We start from the raw sequence: 21867 nt of genomic DNA, 5'->3' as shown, positions 1-21867 counted from the left end.
CATTTAATGAGTGTTTGAATGAGTGAATGCAGCCGAGTAAATGAATGATCTTACAAATGAGGCAATGATAAACCGAGCTAGTCAGGATTTTTTCGACAGATTAACACATCATAAACGTGCTTACTGTTGCATTTTCCACGAGTAAGATTCACAAGAACATGTTGATAGCCACATTTTAACCAGGTTACGCAAGAATATACAGTATAATGAGCTCTTAAAAAGACACTCGTATTAAAATAAATGTTAACTGCTAAATTTCAGCTTCGTTTTTATTCACAAACCAAGATTAGATCAAAGAAGACTAGCCTATCTGATATGGAGAAAGAAGTCAAGGGCATTTATTTAACGTGATCAAAGTTCAGAGGTAAAAGTCTGACACAATCTTACCAATCACTCGTTGTTAAAAACGCTGATCGCTGATCTTTCCCCTGCACGCCCCGCCCCTTTCCTCCGCGTTACCATGGCAAACTGAGCAGACGTCACCGCAAAAAACCCCGCCGTATATAAGCGTTTGAAGGTTCAGACCGTACCGCGGCTTGGATGCGTATCCGGGTGGAAAGACGCGTCCAGCGGTGACCAAGAAAAAGACCAAAAAAGAAACGGGACTTTTAATTTGTTGTTTTTAAGAAAACTTGGATTTTTGTAACACTCAGGTGGTCGTCTTAAACCAAAAGAAGCAACATGGGACGAGGAGTAAGTGTGAACTAATGTATTTTGTACACTGTTTAGGAATTTACAGTGCTATTTGCTTGTTGTTTTTAAATTTGCGTTTGTCTGAACGCAATACATTGTGGCGTTCACATGGTTCCTTTTTTAATGGCTTCCCAAAGTGGGAAAGACTTCCGCAGTTTGAACGTTTAGCTGACTTGAAATGAATGAGATATTTATGCGTCCACCCAGTCGATTTAAACAACCCCCGTTTATTTTCCGGGAAGCAGCAACAAGTTGAGGTATATCGCTTTAAATGATCGGCAAACTCTATTTTAAGAGTCGCCTCGCTCAAGATTACAGGAATGTAGCAGGCGCGCGCAAACTTCCTATACAGCACGGCCTATTTGACTAAACAAATATATTCAGTCTTGTGACTTTTACATTTGATAAGTCGAAGTAGTCTTGTGTCACAAAAGTGAAAATATGCGCGTCACTGTTGTTTAGTTCACTGAAAGAGAAATCTTTGAGAAACCATGAAGGTTTTTTCTGTCGGCCACATGTTTCCGAGCGCGACACATGAACGGTTTCTTTTGAAACCTCGACAGCGACACAATATTGCGTAAAACCAACAAGATACGCAACGCAGTTTAACCCCTCCATTTAAACCTGTAGATACACACAATGTAAAATCTGATATATATGTCGTTTTATGATGTAATTTATTGAAATAACTGAGACTTACGAGAAGCGCGTTTGACTTTTAGGATAAAAACAATACACTGTTTAATTTATTATTTTAATGCATTAACTCCTCAATTTGATATCTCAAAATGCATAACTCCGTTTATAACATCAACTGTACACGAGATACCCATGTTAAACTCCCCAAAATGTTACCCCATATAAAGCTATGAGATACATTGAAACACTTCCGTTTAAAACCCATTCATACCCCTAATGGATAAAATAGTGTACTGCTTTGTTTTAATAAACTGTTGAACGTGTTTCTATTTAATGTCATGTACTCATTAAATATAATGTGGAGTGCAGGATTGGGGTGTAGTGTAGACAAAGTTGTTTTTGGGGTATAGAAGCTCTTATCATGGGCTCTTGTTTGTTGTTTTTATCTCTAAGGGCAGAAGATTGGGTTACTTCAACAGGCTAAACTGAAGATATACGAGAACGACATAAAATACTGCTGTTAAATGCATATTTGTCACTTTAAATCAGAATTAAGAGCCTCGATCTTTGCAGTTCCTCTGTAATATGAGTATAGTCATTTGTGCGTTGTGAGTTGTTCTCTTTCTTCTCATTTACTTTCAAAATTTCATGATTTGTTTGCTGTAGGGTCCATGGATCCTTATACTACGATTCCAGAATGAATTGACATTATAATAGCAGAATAGCTTTTTCTAATGACACTTTAATCATCAGTATAGATTCCACAGTATCTCGTGTGATGGAGAGCAAACGGCTCCCTGCATGTTTCATCTGGGTTTGGTGCAATGAGCTACGCCCCCAACCCCATTAAATCCCACCGCAATAGGGCAGATGTCTTGCCACTGCAGACGTTGTTGTTTAGATGCAGTCAAAAGCAAGCATGTATTTACATGTTGTACTGTTTTTCTTAATGATCTTGCTGTTGATCAGGAATGATCTGGGTTGTATGTGAATGTGCATATTTTTCACCATCATGTTCTTGATTCTTACCTTAAAACGTACTGCAGTTCGGGGATGATATCGTGTAGTAATATCTCAATATTTCAATAGGTTTTACGGTATTGCTTATCCTTCAAATTGCAATTTTAAATTGTAAAAATTGCCCAATGGAAACATGGAAATTTTGCATAAACTCCCATATATTGCAAGAAAAAGTTGAGGTTAGGTGGTTTTTCGGGAAATTCGAAAATAAAGAATGTTTAGCAAACCATTTAAAGGTCACCTGACATTCGTAAAAATCACATGATCATTCTTTAAATATGGTATGGTATCTTTGGTTGGAGGACGAGACAGAAGAGTCAAAGAACTGACAAGCGCTTTCATTTTCATTCTTTTCATTTATTTATAAGGCACAATTAAATACAACAAAAGTTAACCACTGTGATTTACAGAGAAAAGAATAAAATGAAAACAGTAGTAATATAAAAGACATCACCAAATTCAAAAAAATTATAGTGAATGAAATGCAAAACTAAAAAGGTAAGACTGTAACGGTACATTCACATGGATGTAAGCGTTGACGTTGCTGAACTGAATTGTGGATCCATCGGCGCTGCATCACAGCCGTTGCTCGCGGCAGAAGTTGAACATTTCTCAACTTTTCAAGCGGCAACGTGTGCGTGAGCCAATCGGATTGCCTTATGCAAATAACCTAGGCAGAGCCAGCCAGTTACGTTTATGGAAGACCGGAGCATGTGCTGCGGCCACTGTGATTGGCTGTTGGCCATGCTTCAGACAAGTCTTCCGTCAAGTGTTAACGCCTTCGTCCCGTGTGAAATGTACTGTAACTTTGATTTAAAATCGCATGACATCAAAAAGTGCATGACATCAAAATGTCATTAAAGCGATTCGGGGACAAAATTACACTTTAGTCGTGACATACGTGACATTGGTTAATGAAGACATGCAAGATCATTTTGGTTGACATTTCTAAAATAACACTCAAGTTTTGTGCAAATCTTTAATGGAAAGGCAGCTATTGAAGCATCTCCTCCAGTATTTGGAGTAATATGTCTTCTGCAATGTTATGATTCATATTTGACCAGCATTGGTCAGTTTGTAATCTCTAACCCAGTCATCAAACTGAAGTTGCAGTGTAATAAACGCAAAATATTGGTATTTCAGCGTTGCATGCGTTTTAAGGTTGACATCAGGTGTTGATCACAGCTGTGTACTCGACTCTGCTCCAGTGTGTATATAGGGTAAGATGGTCACCCCTCCTCTAAAGGGTTCAGCATTCTTTCCATTCATCAGTCACTATGTGTTAGTGAGACCTTTTGTCATTGACTCTCCCATCTGACCGAAGGGGCGGATCGGCCCCGAGGGGACGTCTCAGGAACCCCTTACCTTTTTTGGTGCAGTGCACTAGCAGATTGTAACTGCTCAAATTCTTGAAATTTCAGCTTATGTGCGATAAAGAAAAATGTCTACCTTTATCTTGCTTCTGTTACAGCACACAAGATGTTTTGGGAATGTTCTCATATTATCTTGGGATAACATCAACTTACAGAGCTAGAATTCGTATCAGAAAAGAAAGCAAAAGATTTTTACACTTTAGGTCCCCACACTCTTTTCTGGGGTTTATGTTAATCTGTAGTTAACACCAGTCACAGGGCTATTAGTGCACGAGTTAATGCGCTGTGTTTCCTTTATTACCTTCTCTGTTTATTTGCCACTTGTGAAACAAAGAGAGCCGGATTTGACACTACGTCCATTCACGGTCTAAAGGTGTGGCTCGGTTTCCCATGGCAACAGTGCAAAGTCCCAGAATAAGCGGTATGATGGGTTTCTGCATGCAGGTGCAAAGAGCCACACAAAATAATCGCTTTTAAACCAATGTAGTTTAATTTATATTTTTAGATATTTGAACATCTGGAATAGATTTAAGTACTGCCACAAAGTGAATCTTTTGGCAACACTTTCAAACTTTTGACTTTTTCCACATGCATGCACAACATGCAAGATGACCACGCATGACCAACTGATGAGTAAGCATTTAAATAAAAAAATTTGCTGAAGCAAATGGAAAAGATATCGCTGATGTTGTGATCATTTGGGCGTTGCGGGTGTTGTGCTTTTTGTTTTGTGTCCTTTTTATCTTCTCTTCTTTTCTATGTACAATATAAACAACTTTTCCACTATTTTGTCGTGCTTTGCAGATTTATATCAAGACCCAGCTGTAGAGATGAAGATAAAATAAAAAATATATATGTATTTGTGTTTGTGTATTACCTGTTTGAAGATGGTGAACTTTGTGTGTCTACATATTAGATATTAAAAAGACTTTTAAAGTTAGTGTTCGACTGACATGTGTTCGCTGATATCTAAAATAAGGCAGCCAATATTAATACCCATTTACTTAAGAATAAAAAACGAAATGGCATGCGAATACCGAAGCGCTTTGGAACAAAGTCAATCCAGAGATAAAATATCCTGTAACTAGTATCATATAAACTGGTTATTGGTTGATTTTGACCATTTTAAAGTCGTTACTTGTTTTTATCAGCAAAGACAATTTTCATTCACAAGATAATGAGTCACTTATCGTATTCACAATGATAAGACCTGTTGTGTAACAGTAGTACAGGTCCAGGGTTGATTGCTTTTAAAGTTAAATGTTAATAGTGACATGTTATCCATTAGCATTACCCCATTGGTTTGAGAATCTGAACTCCGTGATCTCTTGCTAATATTTTACACTTTTATATACATTTCATGCACACAGACATTGTGTAAGATCAGTCAAGTTATGTGGATTCGGCATCTAAAGCCAATGTGTAACTGATATACAACTATAAACTTAAGTCATTAAAAAAACTGTTGTCAGAGAGTGTCTCCTACCTTTTTGTGAGCAAGGGTTACCACAATGGATAAAACAATCTGGAGGGCTACTTTTTTGATTGAAGTCTATTCAAAACATTTTTTTAACTTGCCGACATGTTTTTAATTGTTTTAAATGTTAACATGCATAAAAGAAGCCAAGCTTGTAAAACATATGTAATAAATAAATAAATATTCAAATTAAAGCTATTAATAGAATGTGCTTTGGCGGGCAACTCGCAATCTCCACGCTGGCAACCTGGTGCCTGCGGGCACCATGTTGGAGACCATTGTGTTGGACAATACACTCAAAATGCAATTGTTTTTACACTTTCCTCTCCAGGAAGGTCGAGAACAATATGAGCTGGCGGCCACGTCAGAGCAGGGGGGCAAGAAGCCAAAGCCCAAGGGCAAAAAAGAGAAAGATAAAGACATGGATGAACTGAAGAAAGAAGTGGATTTGGTGAGTCAGTTTGTTTTAAGTGTATTTTATTATTCGAAACACCTATTGGTGAACAAATTTGTATTGAACTGTTTTCATGACCTTTGCGCTTTCTACATTTTTGTAGGATGATCACAGATTATCCCTGGATGAACTCAGTAAGAAATACGGCACTGATTTAACCAAGGTGAGTTGTTATTAAAGGGTACATTGTGTTAACATGCATGCATTTTGTCATATTGACACCTTAGATCCTTATGTCACGATTACGTCATGAAGCTAGCTGGAGGCAAATACAAGTCGGCATAGAGTCGTGTACACAAGGAATGCAAACATTATCTTTTGTTGTGTTAGTACATACACTGCCAGGCAAAAATAATCGCAGACAGCTGTGGTTAAATGGAATAAAATGAGCAGACTGGACAGAAACAATCATTAAAAAAACGTGTCACATCCTGTATGTCCCCATTTAGCACATAGTTATAGATATCTAATGGTTTATACTACTCTAATTTCTATATACATGCTCGGTTTCTCTATGAGGTAGGTGTAGATCACAGTCAGGCCACTTAACTGAGAGATCAGACTAAATACTGACTTGGTGATGGCCTAAAGGGGGTCGCACGCCTGACGCGCAGCTCAGCGCCACGCCGTTCTAAAAAAACAAACACATTGTTTTCTACGAGTATACGCACACCGGCGCCCAGCTTTGACTCAGGAAGTTGACTCAGGAATCCCTGTCGCGCCTTTCACATAGTTTAACATTAAATAACATCATATTTGTCCCAAATCATTAACGATTAACATTGGCTGCTAATGTATATTTTGCATTTTGAAGTAGACGCTACGTGACTAAGCTTGCGCTATTTAATGTGCACTCCTGGTTTACGATACCTCAGAGTTGTCCTAGACGCGACTCGACGTGGCGCTGAGCTGCGCCCCTTAAGACTTGCACAATACTGTATGTTCCCTGGAGCTGGAGCTTCTGACTGCTGGGTAGTTCTGACTCTTGTATAATTCTGGATGTAAGGACATTTTCCTCTATGGCATGTAACGCATCTCTTTTTCCAGGGATTGTCTGCTTCCCGTGCTACTGAAATCTTGGCTCGTGATGGACCCAACGCTCTGACTCCACCTCCAACAACACCCGAATGGGTGAAGTTCTGCAAGCAGCTCTTCGGAGGCTTCTCAACTCTCCTGTGGATTGGAGCAATCCTTTGTTTTCTGGCGTATGGTATCCTGGCCGCCTCAGAGGATGAACCTGCCAATGATAACGTAAGAATCAAGTTAATTTGAATCTCAGTACTTTTCTCATAGCAGTCTTAACTTTTTTTCTGTTGTCCTGAACAGTTGTATCTGGGAATCGTGCTTTCTGCTGTTGTGATGATCACTGGATGTTTCTCATACTATCAAGAGGCCAAGAGCTCCAAGATCATGGACTCCTTCAAGAACCTTGTCCCTCAGGTTGTTGAAGTTGCTTTGTGTACATATTTTCAAGATGTTTCTTTATTGATGTTAACCAAACTTCTGATGTGTCCCTCAGCAAGCTTTGGTCATCCGTGATGGTGAGAAGAAGAATATCAATGCTGAAGAAGTGGTTGTGGGAGATCTTGTGGAGGTCAAGGGTGGAGACAGGATTCCTGCAGATCTGCGTATCATCTCCGCTCACGGATGCAAGGTACAGCTGTCATTGTAAATTAATTTATTTCACTTAATAACTTGATGCCCACAAGGATTTACAAATATTCATGTTATTTTTCAGGTGGACAACTCTTCCCTCACTGGTGAATCTGAGCCTCAGACTCGAGCCCCTGATTTCTCCAACGACAACCCTCTGGAGACGAGAAACATCGCGTTCTTCTCTACCAACTGTGTTGAAGGTATGAAATGTTGGTTATGAAGGAAACCATGAAAGTAAAACTAGATTACAACTCGTTGAAATTAATTTTGCTTGAAGGTACTGCCAGAGGTGTCGTCATTAACACTGGTGACCGCACCGTCATGGGTCGTATCGCTACTCTTGCTTCTGGTCTTGAAGTGGGTCGAACCCCAATCTCTATTGAGATTGAACATTTCATCCACATCATCACCGGTGTAGCCGTCTTCCTTGGTGTGAGCTTCTTCATTTTGTCCCTGATCCTTGGCTACAGTTGGCTGGAAGCCGTCATCTTCTTGATTGGTATCATTGTCGCCAATGTGCCAGAGGGTCTCTTGGCTACTGTCACTGTGTGCCACATTCATCCGCTACAGTAAATCTTATCTATGACAGAGAAAAAGGCTTTGGGTATGTGTTTTTTTGTTTGGTGCATTAACTCTTCGTCTTCGTTTCCAGGTGTGTCTGACTCTGACAGCCAAACGTATGGCAAAGAAGAATTGTCTAGTGAAGAATCTTGAAGCTGTAGAGACTCTGGGCTCAACCTCCACCATCTGCTCTGACAAGACTGGAACTTTAACCCAGAACAGAATGACTGTGGCTCACATGTGGTTTGACAACCAGATTCACGAAGCAGACACCACAGAGAACCAAAGTGGAACCGCGTTTGACAGAAGCTCAGCTACGTGGACCGCTCTTGCACGCGTTGCCGGCCTGTGCAACCGCGCCGTCTTCCTTGCCGAACAAGAAAACGTCCCGATTTTAAAGGTCTGTTTTGATGCTTAATGGAAATCAGTTTATTTATGCAATGTGTCCTTGTAAGTTAAAGGAATAGATCAGAAACGAAAATTAGCTTTTACTTTACTCATCCCCTCAGTGAATTTGACTTTCTTATTTCAGCCAAACGGGGTCGGCGTTATATTAAGTAATATCCTGGCTCTTTTCAGACCCATTTTAAAGCTCATCATAAAGCACATAATCCATCAAAAACGAATCTATACAGTTAAATAAATGTCTTTCAAAAGTGAATCGATGGACTTTATGGAGCTTTAAATATAATGCACCATTATAAATCTGAAAAGAGTCAGGATATTATTTTACTCCTTAACTGGCTCACCCCTTTTTGAGTGGGGGCAGAGGTGAAAAGGTGATGTACACCTTCAAATAATAAAATTCTGGCTATAATGCAATAAAGTATATATTTTATACAAAAAATAATCACACTTTTAGTGGTTTTACCAACAACGGCCACTAGGTGTCAACAGTTTGCGGCATACTCTTGTCACAAATTAATAAATTACTGTCACTGCATAATTATTACTGGTAAAGATTTTGAAAACTACATTTTTGGACCTTTCCAGTGATATTTAGTTTGTCATGATAGATAAAATTTACATGCAAAATATTGGAAGTAAACTCACTTTACCAGTTATGGGGTTTTATTAAACTCTGACTGTGTTTGGCTGAAAGAGGAAAGTCTTACGCTTAAAATGGCTTGAGGGTGAGCAAAGCATGAGCTAATTTTCATTTTAGGTTGAACTACTCCTCTAACCTTATTATGGAGTGTTAAACTAATTTAGTTCTGCAGAGTTTGTGCTATGGACAAAACTAAAAATATGCAACCACCCAGAACGTCCTAGCAATGTGTTCAAACCACTGTACAGCTTTGGCACAGATTTGCATTTACTTCACAAATGAAAAACCCTGTTTACAATGCTGCCGTTGGAGAGGTGTTGCCTTACTGCCAGGTTGTGTTTGTTCTTAGTTTTTCTCTTTGCCTCTGGGGATTTTTAAGCCCCTTGCTCTCCAGAGTCTCTCATTGGAACACACTGTTTCTCTGTAAACAGCCTGTCATTTCTGCCTTGTTTTTAATGGGACTAATTTGTTGGAGAGTTGCCTTGATTTCAAGAGCCCATTTTTCCTTGGCCTGCTAAAACACTGATGCAGTTTGTTTATTGTGCGTGCAACAAATCGAGTGCTTCTTGGTTATACCAAAATCCAAAATGATACCTTGTTCTAACATCATATTGTTTTGTGTGCAGAGAGACGTGGCTGGCGATGCGTCTGAATCTGCCCTTCTGAAGTGCATCGAGCTCTGCTGCGGGTCTGTGAAAGGGATGAGAGAGCAATACAACAAAATCGCCGAGATCCCTTTCAACTCCACCAACAAATATCAGGTACCACCATCGAACCAAAAAAGCCTGCAGATGAATTTGATTTCTGTGATTTCTAACTTCTGTTTGTGTACCCTTCAAGCTTTCCATCCACCAGAACCTCACACCATCTGAAACCAAACATCTGCTGGTAATGAAGGGAGCTCCGGAGAGAATCCTGGACAGGTGCGCTTCCATTTTGATCCAAGGAAAAGAGCAGCCACTCGATGATGAGATGAAGGACGCCTTCCAGAATGCCTACTTGGAACTTGGTGGTCTGGGAGAAAGAGTACTTGGTAATCCTGCACTTACTATTTTACTGAACCTTTAACCTCACATTCACTCCGATTCTTTTATTAACTCTTTCTCGGTCGTGTCTTGACAGGATTTTGCCACTTCCACCTTCCCGATGAGCAGTTTCCCGAGGACTTCCAGTTTGATTGCGATGAAGTCAACTTCCCCACTGAGAACCTTTGTTTCATTGGCCTTATGTCCATGATCGACCCTCCTCGCGCCGCTGTACCAGATGCTGTGGGCAAATGTAGGAGCGCTGGAATCAAGGTACATCATTAGAAATAACCAATCAAATGCCCAAGATATTTATGGAAGTAAACTAAGAGTTTTGATTCTGATAACTCTTCTAGGTTATCATGGTTACCGGTGATCATCCAATCACAGCCAAGGCCATTGCCAAGGGAGTCGGTATCATCTCTGAGGGCAACGAAACCGTCGAAGACATTGCTGCTCGCCTGAACATTCCTATTAATGAGGTCAACCCAAGGTAACCGGATCCTCCTTTGTCTGTCTCTCGTCCCAATCAGTCATTCAGACTGTGTGGATATTTATGACATCCAGTTTTTTAACTCCTTTCATTTCTTTGAAGGGATGCCAAGGCTTGTGTGATTCACGGTGGTGACTTGAAGGATTTGTCCTCTGAGCAGTTAGATGATGTATTAAAATACCACACAGAAATCGTGTTTGCCAGAACATCTCCTCAACAGAAGCTGATTATCGTTGAAGGTTGCCAGAGACAGGTTTGTGTCCTGTATGCTTCCAGATCAATCAAAATGTCACCAGCTCATGTTGAAAGGCCAAAAGTACCTCACTGTGGACCAGTGAGCTTTCATTGTGGGCAGAGATTATATTAAGTGTGATTAGCAAATCTTGATGAATGATGAAATGTTGTTTGTACACAGGGTGCCATTGTAGCTGTAACAGGTGATGGTGTGAATGACTCTCCTGCTCTGAAGAAGGCTGATATTGGTGTGGCTATGGGTATTGCTGGATCTGATGTATCCAAACAGGCCGCTGACATGATTCTGCTGGACGACAACTTCGCCTCAATCGTCACTGGAGTAGAAGAAGGTAGACGTCGTTGAAAAAATACCCAACATTTGCTGCTGTGCCAAATCCCGACCTAACCTATACGCCTTGTTTTTCTCGAACAGGTCGTCTGATCTTTGATAACTTGAAGAAATCCATCGCTTACACCCTCACTAGTAACATTCCTGAGATCACTCCCTTCCTCTTCTTCATCATCGTCAACATCCCTCTTCCTTTGGGTACCGTCACCATCCTCTGTATCGATCTGGGTACTGACATGGTAAGCATAATTCTGCTTTAGTACTACCTAGCTGTGTCATGAAAGGTTTTGCAGTAACACGTTATTGTCCTCTGTTTTGTATTCAAGGTTCCTGCTATCTCATTGGCCTATGAAGCTGCCGAAAGCGACATTATGAAACGTCAACCCAGAAACCCCAAGACGGATAAACTTGTAAATGAAAGGCTTATTAGCATAGCCTATGGTCAAATCGGTGAGGGTTTTGGATTTGTGGCACTCAACTGAATTGACTGATAGACTTGAAGGTCTGTGGAAAGTAATGGATCATTCATTGTGCTTTTTTCCTCAACAGGAATGATTCAAGCTCTGGCTGGGTTCTTTACGTATTTTGTCATCCTGGCCGAAAACGGTTTTCTCCCCTCAACGTTACTGGGTATCCGAGTGTTGTGGGACGACAAGCAAGTCAATGACCTGGAGGACAGCTATGGTCAGCAATGGGTAAGTGTGCCGAATATACAGCTTTTCGATCATTTCTTTTATGAGTATCCAAGTATCTAATTCTTGTGTTTTTTGCTACCTCAGACATACGAGCAGAGGAAGATCGTAGAGTTTACATGCCACACAGCCTTCTTTACCAGTATTGTCATCGTACAGTGGGCAGATTTGATCATCTGCAAGACCAGAAGGAACTCTGTTTTCCAGCAAGGAATGAAGTGAGTAACTGGCTTTGACTAAATTTCCCAAAAGTTCTTGATGAAGATGCTTGATCTAACAAATATCACCGTTACTCTTCACAGGAATAAGATCCTTATCTTTGGGCTGTTTGAGGAAACTGCTCTAGCCGCTTTCTTGTCCTACTGCCCGGGCATGGACGTCGCTCTTAGAATGTACCCACTTAAGTGAGTGTCTTATTTCATAAAGGTCCAGTGTGTTACATTGGTTTTGGGAAAGTCTTCTCAAGAACGTTTGTGTTGGTGCAGTATGAAATGGCCCTTTTCTGTTGTCATAATGATTGTTTTGTCGTCTTCTAGACCAAACTGGTGGTTCTGCGCTTTCCCCTACTCACTCCTCATCTTTATTTATGATGAAATCCGTAAACTCATCATCCGACGCAGCCCAGGAGGTAAGAGAATGATTTTATACGTGTAATAATTAGGGTTGCACTGATACAAAATTTCTGCACCGAGACGGATATTCGATAACTTAGAATAAGGGGTTGTGTGTTGTTGTTTTTTTGTTTGTTTCCTGTTTCAAATCATCATGCCGTGAATGATACCGATACTAGGGATGCACCGATACCACTTTTGGAATACGAGTACTTGCATTTCGGTACTTGCCGATACCGAGTAAAACGTAGACATTTCTCAGACCGTGGTATCGATCCCCAGTATCGGGGGACTTAAAACGAGTATGAGTACTTTTAAAATGTGGTGTCGAGGCCGATACCAGTATTGGTATCGTTGCATCCCTAACCGATACATACCGATATTTTGGGGTTTGATTTTTGCCGTTTCAAATCATCATGTCGTGAATGATACTGATATATACTGATATTTTTTGGGGGGTTACTTCCTGTTTCAAATGATCATGTCATGAATGAAACCGATACCTACCGATATTTTGGGGAGGGGACTTTACTTGCAGTTTCAGATTATCATGTTGTGAATGATACCGATACATGCCGATATTTTGGTTTTTTTACTTCCTGTTTCAAATGATCATGTCGTGAATGATACTGATACATACCCATATTTTGGGGAGGAGACTTTACTTGTGGTTTTAAAGGAACAGTATGTAAGAAATGTATATCATTTAATCATAAAATGGCCCTGATATGTCACTAGACATTAAAAAATAATTTTCATTTCAAATCTTATATCACTGACAACAGTGGTCTGGCCAGGATATTGTCATTTAAAAAGTGGAGTTGCAGCCCTCAACTGATGTTTATGTTGTCGTTTTGTGTATTGGCCACCAGTTTTGTGATTGCAGTACCAGTTTTAGCCACAAGTTTCGAGATTGCAATACCAGTTTTGGCCACAATCCTGCATACTGTTCCTTTAAATCATCATGTTGTGAATGATGCCGATACATACCGATATTTGGGGGGGGGTTAACTTGCGGTTTCAAATCATCTTGTTTTTAATGACACCGATATTTTGGGGTTTTGTTACTTGCTGTTTCAAATTATTATGTGGAGAAATCCTTGAATTGCAGAGCAATTCTGTAGTCACACTGACCCAATTTCAAATAATCACACAGTATGAGTTATTTTGCCCCTTTTGATTGTCAGGATCTAATCTGCCCAGACAATCAGTCCATGTCTGATAGTGGGAAAAAAAGTTTTTTTTTGTCAATACTGATTATAGACCGATACATAGGTGCATCCTTAGTAATAATATAACATGACTCTGTTCCAAAACCTGCATTGCTATCTATACTGCTTACATTGGCATTGCAATCTACATAAGCAATCTATCACCTTGTAGTTTGATTATTTAAAATACATTTAGTCTGTCTTTATTTTGATTTCATCTACCACCTTGGGTGATTTTTCACAAGTTGAAATGCATTCTGGGATTGCCTTTTCCGTGAAGTGTTTTTTTATTATGAGATACCTTAATGTTACATTCTTATGGTCCCCTAAAATATTATCTATAGGTAGCTTACTCTAAGGTATGGAACAGAGTCCATGTGTGTGTGTGTGTGTTCACTTTAGCTGACTTGAAATTAAAGTAAATGAATTTTAATAACAATGTAGCTAATGCTATTTTTTATCTTTTTGTTTTAGGTTGGGTGGAGAGGGAGACCTACTATTAAAGTGTTCAGTCTGCATCACACAAGTTTATTTGCATGGTTGACTTGCTGCTCGGAATTTTAACCTCAGTAATCTGGATGTGTTTTTATATAGGGAATGCTTGATACAAACACTGAGATCGTGAACCAAGACATTGCGTGCCTTGTTTCTGAAGCCGGACCAATTTTATACGTGTTTTTAAAAGTGTAATATAAAATAAACTTGCAGTCAGGTCCCACGCTTTGTGTCATTTCATTTGATTTATTTTTACGTTTTGTCTGTTGTTTATCTATTTTTTTAATTTGGCAAGTGCTTGAAGCTCGAGTGCATGACAGGAATGCTGTTTGTCTGGATTTCCCATTACTTTACCTTTTTGGTTACCCTTTGGTACAAAATTTACCGTGGTTACCGTATTTGAACCAAAATACTGATACAGTTACTGTAAAATCTAATAATGAAATCTCCCTAAAACACTGCAAGAAGCTTTTGTCATTTTAATTAACCAATAATGACAATAACATCAATTTAACTGTTAATGCTTTGTAAGGGGAATGACAGACGTGTTCTATTGAAAAGTGGATGAACGATAAGTCCATGCTAGTAATTTTCTTCATTTCAACAGCCTCAGTTGCTAAAAAATATATGATCTGATTGGATGTTAGATCTCATCCAGGTCTCATATCTGCAAAGTTTCACTTTTCTCCATCCATCCTGCTGAAATCAAACCGGAAAATTCATCCATCACAGTTTCAGACGTTATCAGGGGCCAATGGAGTATATCATCATATATTACTAATACAGATTACTTTAATTGTCTGACAACTGAGATGAAGAACGTAAAACCAAGCATTGAGTAGTTTAATACCAATATCTATTATAAATGCATTTCTGGCATTGTATTTCATTCCAAGTAGACACTGCATTCAATTTCATTTTTGTTGCATGTCTGTTAAAATATTAATGAATGATTAAGTTACCTGTTGATGTAAAGCCACTTTTAGGTGATCATTAGAGAAATAACCAAATACACTTATTATTAAATATTATTGGTTATCTTACGTAGCAGGTGGTTGTGTGGCTTTAATAATTTGTCATGTATGCATCTAACCTTTTAAGGATGGATCCGTTCCAGGTAGGTTGGGATTGGAGATTGTGTTCCTAAAACCTGGATGAGAGTCGAATTATCACACGTAGAAATGGCTAATTTCAGATGAGGCTGTTGAAATGTGTTTTATTTGCTTGTTTAATACATTACCTACAATTCATTAACTTGCACTCTCATGAACTTGCGCAAGATGTGCCATTAAACCCAATTTATTTTCATTATCAGTGATTCAACCTGCTGAGCTCAGGTTGTGTTCGCTCACTTTTCCATTAATTGCATAAAGTGCAAAGAGACGATTCACAAGTGCAGTTTTAAAGCCAGTAATCTGCCATGTGCTCGCTGTTAAATCATAGTTGCCAAAATCACCAAATGTGTGAATCTTACAAAAACATTCCCGAGTCATTTCATCACTAAGACCAAGAGCATTATAAGAACCATTCAGATTAGATTTTTTTTTAGGATCTAAACACTTGTGGTCACACTAACCAGCACTGCCACTTATTAACTAGCTTATAACTGCAGTGTTTATATTGTATCAGTTGTATTCAGTTCTACAGTCTCTTAATGAATCATTCCTATCATTTTCAGTGAGTAGCGGAGTACTTAGGTTTTAGGATGAGGGGTCAGGGAGAGGTCGGAGGTTTTATGACCGAATGACCTCGAGTGGGAGTTTGTAATATCTATGTTTATGTCTGTGCATGATTTCTGCATGACGTTCACATGACTATGCATTTGAAATTTAGGTTGTTCTCTGATGTGTTTGGTCTGTTAAAGAGTGAAAACCATTTTTTAAGGGACTGCAAACAAACTCCAGACCAAGCGAGGCACCAGCTGTAGTGTTTGATGCACCCTCAACAATACACGGATGTGCATGTACAAGATGTATAAACTCAAATCCATTTTTTGGAAAAAATGAAGCATCATCCATTAAAAATGGGGCTCGTTGATCATTTAAACTTGTTGTATACGCTGAATCTAAATGTGATTGTATTCCTTAGAGAATGACGACTGTTACAATGACTCAATAAAGCAGACTTTCTACAACGTCTACAAGATGCGTTGTTTCATTGCACTGTTATGAGCCAAAGTCCCTTGAGCTTCATCCAGAGTCAATTTGCTAATGCACATTTCCCACTTTTCTTGAGAGCATTAATGGAGCTTGTCAGAGATTGAGATTGGGGTTTAGTTTATGGCACATTTAAAAACAAAGTTACACACACACTTGCCTGAAAAGATTAAGCCAATGAGCAGGAGCTAATGTGAAGTGATAAAACCCCTAAAAAATTTATATAGACCGACTTTCATGCTACGAAGAGCAACAAAATATAAATTTACCTAATTTTCCAGAATAAATGCCTTATAAAACAATTAATGCATATTAAGATGAACAACAATTAGTGTAAAGACAAAATGTGAATGTTTACATCAAAGGCTCTTCAACCCAAAACAATAAGCTACACAAATGTGCATTGATCTTAAAGGGGCCATGTCACAAGACTTTTTTAAGATGTCAAATAAATCTTTGGTGTCCCCAGAGCACACATGTTTTAGCTCAAAATACCATATAAATAATTTATTATAGCATGTTAAAATTGCCACTTTTTAGGTGTGTGTAAAAATGTGCCATTTTGGGTGTGTCCTTTAAAATGCAAATGAGCTGATGAAATTCAAACACTGATCACAATGATGGTGGTTTGTTAAAACTCAATTGTGCTTTTCTCTGCACTAAATGGCAGTGCTGTGGTTGGATAGTGCAGATTAAGGGGTGGTATTATTATAATAAGAGCTCTTTATGACATCATAAGGAGAGCCAAATTTCAACTACCTATTTTTTCATGTGCTTGTAGAGAATGGTTTACCAAAACTAAGTTACTGGGTTGATCTTTTTTTACATTTTCTAGGTTGATAGAAGCACTGGGGACTCAATCATAGCACTTAAACATGAAAAAAGTCAGATTTTCATGCCATGGCCCCTTTAATGTTGATGACTTCATGCCACGATGATTCATTCAAGCTATTGTTCCATTGATTAAAAAGCCATAAACTCCAATCCTTTAGGAATTGAGATCTATAAGAACCAAATGAAACCGTTTGTCTCCCACCAAACAGAAGCGGAGAACTGAAAGCATTTAGCTGCTTTCTCAAAGTCTTAACCAAGCCAGTTTAAGTATTTCTTGAAATTATCATTTACCCACAAAAGCCACGTCTGCCTTTGAATCGATATCAGACCTTGTGTTCAGGAAAAGACACCAGTCGTGTGAATCAGATGACAAAACACGATTGTATGGCAGGTTTACAAATATGACACTGAATTTGTGACTATAATATCAAAAAGAAAACTGGAAAACTGCCTGAAGCGTTGGGCTTTCCTGTGACTGGAGGTTTGGTGTAATGAGTACAGTTGTGCTTCAATGGTAATTACACAGCCTACACAAGCCATCTGAATTTCCAATGAGCCGTTTCTTTCATCTGAAGGAGGGAATTTAATTTTGAACACACACACAAAGATCTTATGACTGACGTTCATTCTGCCCACATCAAACATTACATTATTACTGCACCAAACTGCATCCACACAAAAAGAGAAGTCAATTAAGATCACAAAACAGATCAACACATCCGACTCTGAATCAAAAGGAAGAAACAGGAAATTATAACTAAACAAATACAAGCGAAGTCTATTTTTAGAATCATTAGCATTTGTTTTCATTGTAAAATTTGTTTAATGATATTAACCACCCAGATTAATTTGTATGATCTGCTTTCACCTGTGACTGAGTTGTGGGGCATCACGATTGTTTTTTCCCTAATACGTTTTTTTGTAAAATTCACATATGAATTAGCCAAATCATAAAGAGGTGCAAAGGAATAAAACAATTTTACTGTAATGCAGCATAAATGATATAAATGTAGTGCACTGTAGTTTAATAATACTCTTGTTTTTCTACACTAACTTTTTAATGCATCTCATTCAAAGACATAAAGTGTTACAGAAATGAGATTGAGAATCACTATTGCATTATGAAGTTCGGAGGAAATGCGTTTGAATCATCATGGAACATAAGTCAGAAACAATGCAAAACTTGTGAGATTCGCGCAGCAGACCAAAACACTAATCACAAATCCAAGTGTGTGACCACAAAGCTAAGGGTTTTTTTTCCAACATTTGAATAATTCATTGACAAGCAGATTTACATCTTTGTTAATTTCAAGCTTTAAAGAAGCGCTGAGGCGCATCGGCAGCTCTGTTCGGCTTGGTCTGCGTAATTTGGTGAGCGGATTTCAATTTCTGTGAAGCGTCTTAATGATTTCCTGGAAGCAGTTTTCATTCGGCAATTGGAAATGAAATGTGATTTTAGGGCCATTTCCAGGGGCTGCTGGGGGGCAGTGAAGGATCGAGATGAATCTGAGGAGCTTTTGAATCTCTGCGAGATGATGATGAACAATTTGGAGGTTTTCACAATTCATTGCTTTTTCATCCTAAAAACAGCGGCCTGAAATGATGCTCTACCACATAAATGTACACTTCTCAAGACTAACAATTTCGAAATATATGTTGGGTAGAAAAGTTGTTACTTTTTTTAGTTGTTGACTATGTTTAGAAACAAAGATTGTTTTAATGGCTCAGATATGTTAATGTTTGTTTGTTCAGTGTAATGAAAGAGGTGAAAGATCAGTGGCTCGTGTCAAATGATGTAAACCAGAATACTTCAAGGTCTTCACCTTTTGCTCCAGGCTGAATTTAACTCATGACCCTTTAAAATGAAGGTGCTGATATGAGCTGGTCGGTAATGGAGACTGGATTAAACCATGAGATGGTCTACGGCTTGCTCTGCAGGACAGAAAACACAAAGAAGATGAGATTTAAAGCAAAGGCAGATGTTTCTCCATGTGCTCACATTTTCCAAAATCACAACATTTGCAACCAAAAGTCAAATATTTCAAAGTGATATTTAAAGCCCAAATGATCTGAAGTACTATATGTGATACACATGTTATAACTGTACACTTTTGGGGCGGTTTCCCAGACAGGGATTAGACTAGTCCTAGAATAAAATAAATGTAAGAGCTGTCCAAACTGAAAACAACTTGAAATGACATATCTTAAAATACATCAGTGCCCTTTGTTTTGCCTCAAAATGCACAAAAGTATTTTTATAGTAAATCTAGTTATATTTAAACTAAGGAATAGTCTTGGCTTAAGCTAATCCCTGTCTGGGAAATATGTAAACAATCATGAGAAACATCTGAACGTAGTTTATAAGTAAATGAAAAATAACTCCATTAAGTCTCCTAAAAAGCACACTAAATTTGTCCTTGGCGGCAATGAAACACTGAAATATGAAAACCCAACTAAAAGACGTTCCATCTCTTAAAGAATAATATAAGCACATGTTTGGTGATAGCTGCCAAATATCTAATTATCGTTCAATTTAAAACACCTGCTGACTGTCCAGTTCTCCAAAGTCTCCAGATTCATAAATCTGAAGTAAATCAATACAAGTATGAGGGAGAAGCACTCGGCTAATTGATGGAGAACCAAACTAGACTGAAAGAATGTTTCGACACAATTTATTTTCAATTTATTCATCTATTTTATATTATTATTCGAATATTATTTTTAGCGAACTCAAGTGATATTGGGATTAGAGAGAAAGCTTTGTTTATGCCCTTTTTCATCATACATTTTTCGTACAATTTCAATCGTACGAATTATCGAGACCTTTTAAAATGGTTACATTTTCAGTGAGCTCAGGATGGATGTTTCTTAAATCTTTTTTTATAAAGGATTGAATCTTCTTCCATTTGCTTGGAGGAGGATTCTGCAGCACAAAGTATCAGTGATTATAAATAATACATGCGGCCATGTGTGCCACTGATATTTTATTAAAACATCCCCAAGTCTTACTGATCCATAAGCTGAGGACACACACAGGCGCGCGCACACACACAATTAAAGTGAGACAGTGAAGGATGTGTGGATGTGAATATTGGCTCATAATGGCAGACAGGAGATGCAGCAGGCAGGTAGATGAATCCCCTGTGGCGATATAAACTGATGTTCGGTTCTCACTGACAAACGGCAGGCAGATGCTGAAAGACACCCAACAGATGTGACGTTATAGCCCTGACAAATTACCTTATTAGTGAAGGACAACCATTAGAATACAATAGAATCAACCAGAAACAAGTCGAACCTTAACATCACATTTTGTTGTGTTATAAGGAGGTTGTGTAAGAAGAAACAAGAACAATTGAGATTGATGGTTGCTAGGATGTTCTGGGCGGTGGCTAGGGCTTTACCAAGCAGTTGCTATGGCGATTAAGTGGTTTCTAGGACAGTGTTCATTCTTCTAGGCAGTTGATGGTGTTTCTGAATGGTTTCTAGGGCATCGCTAAGTGTTGCCAGGGTGTTTTAAGTCTTCCTTTAAGAATGCAGTGATGCTCCGGGTGGTGGCTAGGGCTTTACTATGCCGTTACTATCAGAGTGGTTTCTAGGACACTCGCAGGCAGTTGCTAGGGTTCTGGGGTATTGTTAAGTGCTTTTAATAAATGAGTTTTTAATGAATGCAATGATGATTTGGAATAACATTATGGTTGCTTTAATATGGTGCTCCAGTGGTTGCTATGGTGTTATTACAGTCCCCCAGTGGTTGCTAGTGTGGTAATACGGTGCTCCAGTTGTTGCTAGGGTGGTAAAACAGTACTCCAGTGGTTGCTAGGGTGGTAATATGGTGCTCCAGTGGTTGCTAGGGTGGTAATATGGTGCTCCAGTGGTTGCAAGGGTGGTAATATGGTCCTCCAGTGGTTGCAAGGGTGGTAATATGGTGCTCCAGTGGTTGCTAGGGTAGTAATATGGTGCTCCAGTGGTTGCTAGGGTGGTAATATGGTGCTCCAGTGGTTGCTTAGGTGATAATACTTTGCTTCAGTTGTTGCTAAGGTATTAATACACCCATTCTCACTCCCCAAGGCGTCAAAATCTGAAGCATGTTCAAACGCCTTCAGCGTCAGTATGAAGACGCGAAGGGTGCCCCCATGCGTCACTATATCAACGAAATGGGAACTCCGTTGCTTTCATGCTAATCCCTCAGCGTCGGATAGATGAAAGGGAATCCCGGAAGATGATGCCGTCATGTATGCGACAATCGGCAAGATCATGCCGCTTCTGGACGGTAACTACTCAATTTTTGTTCCAAATTTTTTACCATTGTCGCTTGGGGTTGGGGTTAGAACGACTTTCTTTAACATAAAATTACATCCTAACCCAAACCCAACTCTAACCCTAACCCCAACCAACAATGGCTTAAAAATCAGAAGACAAAAAGTATATACCAATACAGACATCCAAACCCCAACTCTAACCCTAACCCCAAGCAACAATGGCTTAAAAATCAGAAGACAAAAAGTATAAACAAACTGACATCCAAACCCCAAGTCTAACCCCAACCCCAAGCGACAATTGTTTAAAAATTGGGGAAAAATTGAGTAGTTACCGTCCAGAAGTGGCATGATCCTGCCGATAATCGCATAACGTGACGGCATCACCTTCCGGGATTCCCTTTCGTCTATATCCGACACCGAGGGATTAGCATGAAAGCAACGGAGTTCCCATTTCGCCGATATAGTGACGCATAGGGGCACCCTTCGCGTCTTCATACTGACACTGAAGGCGTTTGAACATGCTTCAGATTTTGACGCCTTGGGGAGTGAGAATGTATTGCAAAACAGTACTCCAGTGGTTGCTA

At 39.1% G+C, this 21867-nt stretch overlaps 1 protein-coding gene and 1 long non-coding RNA gene across 4 annotated transcripts in view; one reads left to right on the top strand and one right to left on the bottom strand.

The window, feature by feature from the left end:
* The window catches only part of LOC129445104 (uncharacterized), a 70156-nt gene that overhangs the window by 34746 nt on the left and 13543 nt on the right, over nucleotides 1–21867 (bottom strand). For all 3 annotated transcript variants that reach the window (XR_008644713.2, XR_008644711.2, XR_008644712.2), the window contains exon 2: nucleotides 18845–18953. This is a non-coding gene — a long non-coding RNA (uncharacterized lncRNA). The remainder of the gene's footprint in view (nucleotides 1–18844; nucleotides 18954–21867) is intronic.
* On the top strand, nucleotides 491–16174 carry LOC129445098 (sodium/potassium-transporting ATPase subunit alpha-1). Its single transcript, XM_055206215.2, has 22 exons — nucleotides 491–693; nucleotides 5534–5653; nucleotides 5760–5819; nucleotides 6704–6907; nucleotides 6983–7096; nucleotides 7176–7310; nucleotides 7395–7512; nucleotides 7590–7858; nucleotides 7965–8273; nucleotides 9548–9682; nucleotides 9762–9954; nucleotides 10044–10219; nucleotides 10303–10439; nucleotides 10542–10692; nucleotides 10855–11023; nucleotides 11107–11261; nucleotides 11349–11472; nucleotides 11572–11717; nucleotides 11802–11932; nucleotides 12017–12118; nucleotides 12251–12342; nucleotides 14011–16174. Exons 1-22 carry the CDS (start codon nucleotides 682–684, stop codon nucleotides 14037–14039), a joined length of 3081 nt encoding a protein of 1026 aa, XP_055062190.1. The 5' UTR covers nucleotides 491–681; the 3' UTR covers nucleotides 14040–16174.

Source organism: Misgurnus anguillicaudatus, chromosome 3 (assembly GCF_027580225.2).
Source record: "Misgurnus anguillicaudatus chromosome 3, ASM2758022v2, whole genome shotgun sequence".
NCBI lineage: Eukaryota > Metazoa > Chordata > Actinopteri > Cypriniformes > Cobitidae > Misgurnus > Misgurnus anguillicaudatus.
The sequence above is the reverse complement of the archived record's forward strand: the minus strand, read 5'-3'. Positions and strand labels throughout refer to the sequence as shown.

Excerpts from the sequence above, each read along its gene's own strand:
- LOC129445098 (XM_055206215.2), top strand. Across the intron at positions 11,024-11,106 it reads CGTCACTGGAGTAGAAGAAG|GTCGTCTGATCTTTGATAAC; the intron begins GTAGACGTCGTT and ends TTTCTCGAACAG. Across the intron at positions 12,119-12,250 it reads CTTAGAATGTACCCACTTAA|ACCAAACTGGTGGTTCTGCG; the intron begins GTGAGTGTCTTA and ends GTCGTCTTCTAG.